Below are 11,354 nucleotides of genomic sequence, written 5' to 3' on the forward strand. Positions count from 1 at the left end.
AGAAGGATGTGGTGCCAGCAGTGGGAGCGAAGCATTTGAGGCCATGAAGCCTTGTACAGCCCTCCTTGTATATCCCTCAGAAGGCCTACAAACTTGCCCATGTTTCCAGGATCTTGAGTCTCGCCGGCCTGTGTGCTGAGGAGGCACGAAGGTGGGACATGTGGGGTGCTCACGCCCTTGGCACTTGGGCGTTTGTTTAATGGCCTCAGGGCCCCAGGGGTTGGGGGTGAGCAAGCTAGTTACCTCACCAGACTCAAGAGGAAAAGGTCAGACGCTAAGATGGTCAGCGCCTGCCTCCTCACAGCTTCCTCAGAAGCAAGGACTCTTCCCTTGACCCCTCGCTGACCCCAGCCTCTAAAGCCCTGCCCTCTCTGCGATTATATGCCGCCTCAGGAGAAATGGATAGCCAGGCCTTGAGGTTCCTGGCAGCCCGCCGGCTTGGCAGCCTCTTCCAGAACAGTCTGTGGAGGACAGACTGCTCCCTGTCTTCTTCCAGTCTAGTCCCTGGAGAGAGTCCAGCCTCCCTGCTCAAGTCTTTCCCTTTTCTGCGCATGGGGAAGGAATATGCATCTGGGCGTTAAATCACCAGAGAGTGAGCTGACACTTCACAGCAACCGTCCTTAGCAGGAAGCAGGCCTCAGCTCAGAGAGACCCACACAGAGACCGAAGCAAATTTATTACTGCTTTTCAGTTTACAGATGGGAGATCCACAAACTGGTCAGGACGTAGAAGGCACTATCAGCTGGTTGGAAAAAGGCAAGAAGGCAAGGCATCTTTTTTAGTTATTCTTTTAGATATTTTGGAAATCGATAAAACGGGACTGGTATCCCATTTTATCCATATCCAAACTCTCAGGATGGGGGCATGCTGGCTAGCATTTAAATATACCCGAAGCAGATTAAACCCAAGAGGAGGGCTCTAAATATATACATGAGATTTTTTTTTTTTAATGATCCCAGTACGATGGTATCTAATAGATACTGCATCTTTTTCTTTGGAGGAGAACACTCTAGAGCTAAAATCTAAGATAGGGTCTTTCCATCTGTTTGAGCAATGTAAGGGCAAATTTGTGGATTTGTAGGGATCCTTGTTTTCTGTGGAGCCCAATATATTCCCCCACTCACTGTAGCACAGTGAGTAGGATTGTTCCAGGGCTCTAGAGGGTGCCGTGGACTTGACAGGGAGCAATTCTTCCAGAAAAGCTCTCTCCTGCAGACTAGTTTCAAGGCGGAAGTGCAGAGGAATGTCATGCCGCAGAAGCCGGCCTTCCCTCCAGGCGTGGAAGGGGGAGCGTGTGGAGCGCGTTGAGCAGGGCTGCAGTGCCCTCTGGTGGACCGTTGCTTGACTACATTCACTTCAGCGGCTCTGAGTTTGACGGCCTCTGAGGCTAGCTCTGACTTCCAGTAAGTCACGTGGGGGTGGTGTTCTGATCGGTCCTTTTCTCACTGGGGGTAGGGAGTAGAAGAGAGGGACCTACATCCTCAACCTGAAGGATGAGAAATATGCTCAATTCACCCATGTGATGCCCAAGATTGGTGGAAAAGCTGGTGCCCAGCAGGTGCAAAATAAATATCGAGAGGGGAGTAAACCAGATAATAAAGTAAGGAATAAAAGCATAGCTCCTCCCAGAGCCGCTGAAATGCATTTGGGGAATCACAGGTGTTGGTGGACTGTGTCCAAAAAGACCCAGCGTGAAGGGTTGCAATGGGAATTAAAAGTGGAAAATTTAAAGATAAAAAAAAAAGATAAAAAGTGGAAACATTTAAAAAGTTATGTTTAGGGCCGGCTGAGTGGCGTGATGGTTAAGAACTGGCTTGGGACTCCAGAGGGTCCCAGTTCGGATCCCACATATGAGGGCCAGTGACACTGCCCTCCACAGCTAAGATGCTGAACAACAAACAGCTCAACCTGGAGCTGGGCTGCCATGAGTCGCCTGTGACGGCGTAGGCTGCAGCCCCTGCTGCAGTGGGTTGCCATGGGCTACCGTGTGTAGCCAGCAGCCAGCGTGAGCGGCCAGCAGCCGCAGTGAGCAGCCGTCCAGAAGCTGACTGATCTGCCTCACCTGTGAAGAGCGCAATGATGGTGCCAACTTGGGCCAGTGAAGCAACGTCCTCCACAACTAGACTGAAGAACAAAACGACAGCAGCTTGTCTGTTCCCTTTCCCCCAATTCTGCTGTTCCCATCCCCCCAATTCCCCAATAAAAAAGAAAAAAAAAGTTATGTTTATAGAGATGTGGAAAGAGAGGAGTAAACAGCATTGAAAACAACTTGAGGGTTTCTTGGGGCAAGAGCTATGTTAGCAGAAAATGACTAAACCCTAAGCGCTCATGGAGTGACAACCCTATGAACACACACTGTGAGGCCTCCTCAGGTTTATCAGCAGCCTGCAAAGCCAAGTCCAGATTGCTGTGGCAGCATGAGAGAAAATAGTGTCTGGATTAATTTGGATCTCAAGTGTCCCCCTCTCCTCTCCATGCACAAATGTAACTAACCATTGTTTTTTCTCCTAAGTTCTTTTTTTAAAATTTTTAAAATTTTTTTATGAAACCGGTTACCTCTCTCATCTTTTCTATTCCCAGTGTGAAAATATAGGAAATGACGATCCATTCCTGGGTGGAAGGCCAGCGTTCCATCTTCACTAACACGATATAGTTGAAGAGCATCAGGTATCCGATGTACGCCAGCTGTAAGGAAACACAATATAGTCGGTGCCCTAGCTGCAAAACCTGGAAGCCCTGCCCCTGGGCAAGGCCACTGTGTGGCAGGACAAGAACAAGGTCGGCAAGCGGGACGCAGATGCCTGAAGAAACGAACTTCAAAGCTGTAAACTATCAAAAGAAGAACAAAGACTGTACTACATGAAATAATTTGATATGCAATCTTCCTTGTGGCCCTTACATAAGTCTGGGTCCCAGGACTTTGCTTGTATCTGTGCGTCATGATGCATCATTTTGTTTGGCAATGGCCAAGCTGCCCGTGACTTCCCAGCTAAAAGGGGAACGTCTCCTCTTAGGCGCTGCTCTTGCTCGTGCATGAGCCTCAAGTTCTCAAACAAGGGCAGCGCCATGGATTTTTGCCTAATGAATGCCAGGTGGATTAAAAGTCAGGAAGAAGGAAAAGAAGACACTTGCTATACTTGTAAATTGGTCAAACCAACGTAAAAATAGCCTGGACTTTGTCTAGAATCCCCACTTTAACTCTCTCCTGAGTTAATGTCTTTTTTCCCCTCCTACTTTAATGTGCAGGGCTTGACAGTGCCCTGGGAAGGTTTTACCTATTTTCCATTGTATCACCTTCCTGCCCTATTCCTGTTGAGATATTCCTTACTGGTTTCTGCTTCTTTGAAACAAGAGAAGAAAAGGCAATTTATAGAAAGAAATGGCTAACTGTGTGGCCATTCTGTGTGGCCTACTGTAGCTTGGAGTGGGGTTTAATCTTCATGAGGCTCTAATATCAGAGGCTGAACCCTGATGGGACGGGCTAAATTGCTGGGTATCCCTGGAAAACTCCTCAGGGTTCAAGTTTGGTGACTGTCACTGGAGGATTCAGTTATGTCTAGATCAGCAGAATGTAGGAGGGCTGGTGAAGTTCTTGCATAAGGGGCCAAGGAGCCTCTGGAGAGAAAAAAAAAACAGCTCACCTAGGGAAAATGGCAAGTAACTTAAACCTTTCTAGGAAATGCTTCAAGTTGAGGATGGCACTTGCTGGATTTAGGGGCCTTAGGGGCTATGAGTAGGAACTAAGAGTGAGTTTATTCAAATCCGCACTCATTGGAGCCTGCATAGCAAATAGGACATAGTGTGGGTAAAGGATTGAAGCCTTGAGGGTTCTGGAGATAGACTGTGACCGCTGGAGAGCCCTGGGGCAGCTTAGAAGGCAGAGGAAGATGCAACATGGCTGGGAGATACAAAGGGAAAATGGCAACCTACAGAGCTGGAGAAATGCTGCTTTCGCTACTAATGGGACCTCCCTCTTTCCCTCCCTCCCTCCCTCCCTTCCTTCCTTCCTTTTTTTTTTGTAAATGCATAGATTCTTACTATGAGTCAAAGGTATTTTCTGAGACCCTATTATGTGGACGCATTTACAGACACAACCATATAATTTCTCATCTCTTGAGGGACGAACATTCAGTTGGGAGATCACATATGGAAGCATGAGAACAGTTATTTAGATGTTGGAGGGCCCGCAGGGCTCCTCCTCCACAGGAGAGCTTTGCTCTTGTACAGCCACCTGCTCAGGGACTGTCATTTTAGTCCATGCCTCAGCTCCTACCCCTGCCCTTCAGGATCATTAGCCCCTCGCCTGAGCAGAGTCTACTGTACTTGAAATCATGTAAGACACTATTTAAAATGGGATTTGGTTCATATGGTTCCTGTTCGCCATTATATACTGGCCTCCACTCTCCAGTTTCTGTGTGTACTGTATTTTGTCAAATGCAAAAAAAAGGACTTCAGTGGTTTCAAACTCTAAAATGTACTCTAAGCCTCCTTCTGACCTAAAATCCTTCTCTCTTTCTGGTTGCTTTCTTTTTCTTTGTTGGATCATATTCTATCCGTTCTAAGTGAAATGAATCTTGTTAACTTCCCCAGTTTTTATTATTTTACCCAATTCGTTGCAAAACATTCCAAAGCATTATCTTCTCTTGTCACATGTAGGCCCAGTGACACACACACACAATTATTTCAGAACCTCTGCCTTTTAGTGCTTAAGTACAGGCGTACCTCAGAGATATTGCGGATTCGGTTCCAGACAACTGCAATTAAGTGAGCATTGCAATAAAACAAGTCACAGTCTTTTTGCTGGTAGAAGGTCTTACCTTCAATTTATAAAAAATATAACATCTGTAAAGCACAATGAAGTGGAGCCCAATAAAATGATGTATGTATGCCTGTAACTCCTCCAAACTGCCTCTGTCCTCTGAATACAGGTCTAGCGTACTTGTTTGGTGGAAGGAATAGTGTTTAGTGGAAGAAATGGTGTTTGGTGGAAGGAATGTAGATGCAGAAGACAGTAAAAGCTGGATTTAAATCCTATCTCAAGTACTTCCTTGCTGTTTCATTTTGTGTATATCAGTTCACCTGCCTGGGCCTCCATTTTGTGAAATGAAGATGTTTGCTTTTGGAAGGACTGTGTGTGTGTGTGTGTGTGTGTGTGTGTGTGTGTGTGTGTGTGTGTGTTATGTATTTATCTCCTGACACAGTGTGGAGGCCCAATGAACGGTGGATCACATTATTATTTGCCTTTTTTTCCAAGACACTTTTATTCCTCTTGTCTCCTCTTACCTCAGTCCTTGTTTCCTTTTGATCCTCTGTTAACAACAATTCATATCTCTTTTTCTTTCTTTTTAGAATTGCCCTCATTATTGTTTATGTTTCCTCCACAATTATCCTTTTTAGCTCCTGCCTGTCCTTGAAATCACACTCTACAATGCTTTTCTTCTCATAATCAAGCTATAATAGAATATTTGGGACAACTCAAAATATGGACTTCCACAAATAGGGCTTTGAACATGATTACATGGCCCAGCAGAGCAGTGGCTGCTATTTTGGAAGCAACCTACCTTAGAACACTCATGGCCCCCTGCTGCAGACTACCTGAACAAGACGTGATTTAATGGTGTGTGTGTGTGTGTGTGTGTGTGTGTGTGTGTGTGTGTGTGCAGTCACACTACATTATATTCTGTAAGCTTATATATATATAGCTTATATTCTGTAAGCTTTAACAAGCTTGATGTAGAACATCAAAGCTTTGAAAAGAAATATAACCTCATGATTCTTATTTAAGTCTGTGGGAATCCTATAAGAATTTGTATTTTATATGCTTATATATTCTTTTTATACGTTTTCCAGGAACCAAGATGCATGACTGTGAAACTGGGAAACACAAGCCCAGTGCCTGCTGCCACGGCCTGTGGATCCCTGGGGGGCTATGCCACTCCTTATTTCCTCCTTTTCCTGCTGCCCCTGGAGAGTGGAGGGGCACATGGTGTTAGCAGAGGGACGATGTGTCACTGCTGATCAGAGCACACGCCCTGCCCTCTGACCTGGGTCCACTTCACACCTTGAATTTGCATCCTCTCCCGCTGGGTACTTGAAAGGCGCTCTCATCACAAACATGGCCTGGAAGCCAGTTGGATCTCTGCCTCCTTTCCTCTTGGAACAGAAGGGGACTGAGCCTGCTCCTTTGGAAACTTGTGACGACATGGAAGTGAGGTTATGTGGAAATGAGGTGTGTCCTACTTTCAGAACCTTGAGGGTGTAGAAGGGGATACTTTCAGAAATAAGAGTGGGAAATTCTCCTACAGAAAAGAACACAACCAAAAGCAAATGGCACCTTTGATCTAAAGCTGAATTTTATGGTGAAACATCTCTGGGTATTTAGAAGGCTGGCACTCCCCATCTCCATTTACTTCCTTGAGGCTGGGTTTTGTTAATACATAAACATGGATTTCTGGAAATAGTTGTGTAAACACAATCGAACACGGCTGGAGCATGCAGTCTGATGGGCTTGCTGAGGCTAATCCAGTCAGCCATGCAGAAGGCAGTGGGATATAGGCGCTCCATTCCCAAAGAAGCAGTTTCACCATCTGCTGCCCATGATACAAGGGAAGCAGTGTGTCCCACGTTTCCTGGACCACAAGGCTCACCTGGGATGTTTGTTACACATACAGCCTCTCAGGCTGTGCCCTAGAGACTTGACTTAGTGGGTCTATGATGGGGCCAGGAATTTGCATTTCTAACAAAACTTCTTATCATTATGGAAGTTTTGGAAATACTGGGCTAATACCTCAGTCCTCTGTCTGGGGTAGTGGTTCTCAGTTCTGGCTGTTCATTACAACCACCTGGGAGCTTTGAAATATCCTCATGCCCAGGCTGTGCCCCGGAAAAAAACACATCAGAATCTCAGAGACTAGAACTCAGGTGTATTTTTTAAAAAAATAGATAAAGATTTAGATTAAATAGAACTCAGGCTTTTTTTTTTTTTTTAAAGCACTCCAGGTGATTCCATGTATAGCCAAGGCTGAGAACCACTGGCCAGGGCATTTGTGATTTAAAAATGTTCTTGGCTAATAACTTGCCTCAACTAAAAAAAATGGGGGCTAGAGGAATTAAGGAAATAAAATGAATACAGAACACAGATCAAGAAAAAAAGAGGAGGGATAAGAGAAGTGAGTACTCTGGTCTTAAAGGTGATAGGTAATTCTTTTACTGATTTCTTTTATGCTCTGGATCAGGAGTCTGCAAACATTTTTTGTAAAGGGCCAGATAGTAAATTTTTAAGGCTTTGTGGGCCTGATGGGCTCTATTACAAACAGTCAAACTCAACAGTTGTAGCATAAAAGCAGTCAGAGTACAGGTAAAGGCATGAGTCTGACTGTGTCCTAATGAAACTTCATTTAAGTACACTGAAATGCAAATTTGATATAATTTTTATGGGGCACAAAATATTCTTCCTTTGATTTTATTTTAACTCTTTAAAAATGTAAGTCTATTCTTAGCTCGCAGGCCACAATAACAGGCAGTGGGCTAGATGGGGCTCATGGGTCCTTGTTCGTCAAGTCCTGTCCTAGGTGACACAGTGGAGGCAGCCCTATTCTAAGAGGAAGGACACACCTGAATGTAAAATGCAGTCAAAATACCACCTTGATTAAACTTAGATTAGGGAAAGTGTATATAAAGCACCTAGAACAGTGCCTCACAGCAGGTGTTCAATAAATGGTATTTTATTATTGTTGAGTGGATGGATGAATAAAACACTGACTAGTGCTCTTCAGTGGAACTAGCCTGGGAACAACAAGTTATGTTTGTATTGTGCTTACACATTCCAGGCACTGTTCTAAGTGCTTTACATATTTTAACACATTTAATCTTTACTAAACCTTATAAAGTAGGTATTATTATTATTATCCCCATCTTAAGAAAACTAGGGACAGAATGCTAAAATAACTTGCTTGAGGTCACAAGTTACTTTACGAATACAGAGGTAGACAGAATTTCTACTCAGACTGTCTGATTCCAAAGTCCATGTGTGTTACCACTGTGTTGTTTTTTGCAAGGTAAAAATAATACATAACCGTAGAAAACATATCAATAGAAATGATTTTTGCATGCCTTAGCTATATTTTTTCAGAGGGAGAATTTTTTTTTAACATTAATAACTTGAACTTTTATTTCATTACAAAAATCTAATATTTATATTTTGATAATATCTCATCCCCTTCTCAAGTCCACACTTTAGAGCAGTGGTTTTCAGCTGATGGCAATTTTACCCTGCGATGGAACATTTGGCAATATCTGGAGACATTTTGATTGTCATAGTTGGGGCATGGAGAGTGCTACTGGCATCTAGTGGACAGAGGTGAGGAATGTTGGAAAACATGCTACAATGCACAGGACAGCTCTCCTTCACAAAGAATTACTCTACCCAAAATGTCGATAGTGCTGACGCTGTTACCATTAAGTGTTAGCATACAGGACTGCACAAAAAGCACCTCATCTGGTCATTTGAGTCATCCTGGCCTTCAGATGTGATTATCCTATTGCTGACTCAAGTGATTGGTCTGTAGCTGGTTGTGAGAAAGACCAAAAATATAGATGAATTATCTATCCATCATCTGGCACAGTCCCAGCTGTGGCTGGAGAGTAGAGATGACCTGGGCCACAGCTCACCTTAAGCTTAAAATATGATTGAAAAGTAGAAGTAGATACCCAACAGTCAAGCCATTTTGACCACATTAGGATGCTATTTCAAGGACAATTTTTCATCTTGTGGGCAGAAAATGTTTGCAGGGTGTGCTTACTGAATATGCCATGGCTACAGTTTGCTTCAAGTAGTTTTTGCTGCTTTGTTTGCATGTTAACTGTTGTAGAGCAAGAAAGGTTGTTTGATGACACTACCAGAGTGGGAGTAATTACCCACTAACACTACGTATCTTTAGTAGTGTTACTTCTCACACTCTGCTCATCCTGTGCCCACCAAATGTCCCCCCAAACCCAGCACTGTCATTTAAAATGGGCAACTCTGATCCAGCACTCATACATCCAGAGCAGGAAAACGTTTTGTAAAAGGATGTCTATTTTCCTGCTGGAAGGGACTCATACTCATCTCACTTCCATTTCTGTTAGTTCTCACTTTTACGATTTCCTTTATTTTCTGCAAGGAGGAGAAATGTAGAAGCTATGGAAGCTGCCTCACAAACTCCACACATCTTGCAAAGCTATTGCAAAAAGCAAGGTCATAAAGCTTTGTTTTCTGCCTGTGTGGCCCCCATATTACGACTCATTGAGGAAACCACCCAAGTGCATGAGACATTGACATTGGCTTTTTGTGGCCATCCATTCAAAAGAAGAAAAGGGAAGATACTTACAGTGTAGAACCAGAACTTCACGATGGGTGCATTGTAGAACTCATAGATTTTTCTGCCGAGCGGGATTAACCGGTGCCTGCTCTGAACTTCCTCTTCATCCTTCTTCCTGGAGGACTCCCCATTGTTTCGTCCCAACATCGCCTATAATGGAAGAGAATTCATACCATTACGGCAGGGCCCTGGAAAGCATGGAGTTCAATGTGCTCATTTACAGATGAGGAAAACACGCTCGTAGAACCTGAGAGCTTTGTCCAAAGCCCCCAGAGATTTAGAGGTTGTGCCTTCCCTAAGTGTGCATTTGTGTTATGCATAGAATCTGTGTAACTGCTGGGGATGGAAGGCTTTCAGGATATTTCTTGAGCACTCTTGTCTCTTTCACTCTGGGACCTCTGAAAGATGGGAGTGATAGAAGGTACCCAGAGTTCGGAGAGGGAGAAGGAGTAGCCTTGGAAGATCACGAATCTGTCTTTTCTCCCAACCTCTTCTCCCTTATATATAGTGAAACGGGCAGATCTGGGTTCAAATTGTGTCTCCGCTCAGGCTAATGGCTCTTAAATCAAAGGTAAATTAGTCCACTAATACCTAATTTATCAAAAAGTTATGAGAATTCAAGTTATGAGCATTAAATTATTGAAATGCCTGGAGCTTAGTTGTTCAGGAATATCTCCCCAACCTTTAGGCATATGCCTTGGTTGGCTGATTTCAAACCCTGTAAAACCTGAATTATTGTTGGTGTTAGTTTCATGGCAACACCTGGACACACCGCCTTCCTCTGTGTGGGAGAGTAAACCAGGTGGGACTAGAAGAAGTCAAGCCTGACCTGGAGAGGCCCTCATCTCCAAGCTATTGGCGATTTCCTTAAAAATGGGATTATTTCCTTCTCATTCATGACAACAGCAGCAGCAACAACAACAATTATGATTAATTATTGCAAAAAAGGAAGAATTTGAGAAAAGGCAGACACATGCCCATCTGGGTGGCAAGTGACAGGATGTCCCAAAGATGGCTAAGATCCTAATGGTGAAGAGTTCCCTTGGGTCACTCAGAAGGAGGATTGAGACCTCACCTGAACACTTACAGTCCATGGCACCTTGGGCAAGTCTTTTAACCTCTCTGAGACTTACTCCCTTTGTCTATAGAATGAAGGTATTAGTAGTACCTGCTATAAAGTTGATCTACAATCAATAAACATCTGGCACTTAATAAGTGCTCAGTAATCTTTAAAGTGATTTGAGACTTTCTCAGACACCCTTGACTGAAATGATCTAGTTTATATCTCCCCAGGGGGAAAAAAAAGTATGCTATTAGGAATCTATTACAGCATAGTTTTTTGGCTTTAATTCTTTCAGTATCATTCTAAGACAAGATTATTTCTATGATGTTTGGGAAATAAAATTTTCATTAAATGTGAGAACAGTATAAAGTCTTTTTAGTGCTCAGAGACAGACAAGGATTTGTGGGACATGAAAAGAAATACTGGGAATATAGGTTTAGAGTTGAGAGATCTAATTACAGAAATAATTTGTTTATCTTGAAGTTTAGAACAGAGACAGGCACTAGGTAATTCTGGTTTCAAACCACCTTATCTAAAATATCAAATACTAGTTTCAACTATTTTTGTCATTGTCTCAAAAATCCACTGCATTCATATATATAAAAAGTCATGGGCCAGCTGAGTGGCGTGTTGGTTAGGAGTTGGCTTGGGACACCAGCTCTGAGCAGCAGGGCCCCGGTTCGGATCCCACATGAGGGCCAGTGACGCTGCACCTTCTACAGCTAAGATGGTGAACAACAGCTTGACCTGGAGCTGGGCTGCTGTGAGTCACCGGTGACGGTGTAGGCTACAGTGGGGCTGGCTGGCCGCAGGCATGAGCTTTTGTGAGCTGCCATGAGCGGCTGTCCAATGGTTGGCGAGCGACTGCCTCACCCAGGAAGAGCACAATGATAATACCAACATGGGCCAGTGAAGTGACGTCTTCCACAACT

At 43.8% G+C, this 11,354-nt stretch overlaps 1 protein-coding gene and 1 long non-coding RNA gene across 2 annotated transcripts in view; one reads left to right on the forward strand and one right to left on the reverse strand.

Moving 5' to 3' along the window:
- The window catches only part of TRPM3 (transient receptor potential cation channel subfamily M member 3), a 536,483-nt gene that overhangs the window by 80,486 nt on the left and 444,643 nt on the right, over positions 1 to 11,354 (reverse strand). The window contains exons 18-19 of the mRNA XM_019626368.1: positions 9,369 to 9,509; positions 2,557 to 2,685 (exon numbers count right to left, since the gene is read on the reverse strand). Of these exons, the coding sequence (XP_019481913.1) occupies positions 2,557 to 2,685; positions 9,369 to 9,509 (270 nt within the window). The remainder of the gene's footprint in view (positions 1 to 2,556; positions 2,686 to 9,368; positions 9,510 to 11,354) is intronic.
- Positions 5,787 to 9,354, forward strand: LOC109372859 (uncharacterized). The gene is made up of 3 exons (XR_002122108.1): positions 5,787 to 6,229; positions 8,228 to 8,359; positions 9,162 to 9,354. It is a non-coding gene; the product is annotated as an uncharacterized LOC109372859 (long non-coding RNA).

This window comes from Hipposideros armiger, unplaced genomic scaffold (assembly GCF_001890085.2).
Source record: "Hipposideros armiger isolate ML-2016 unplaced genomic scaffold, ASM189008v1 scaffold_668, whole genome shotgun sequence".
Classification (NCBI taxonomy): Eukaryota; Metazoa; Chordata; class Mammalia; order Chiroptera; family Hipposideridae; genus Hipposideros; species Hipposideros armiger.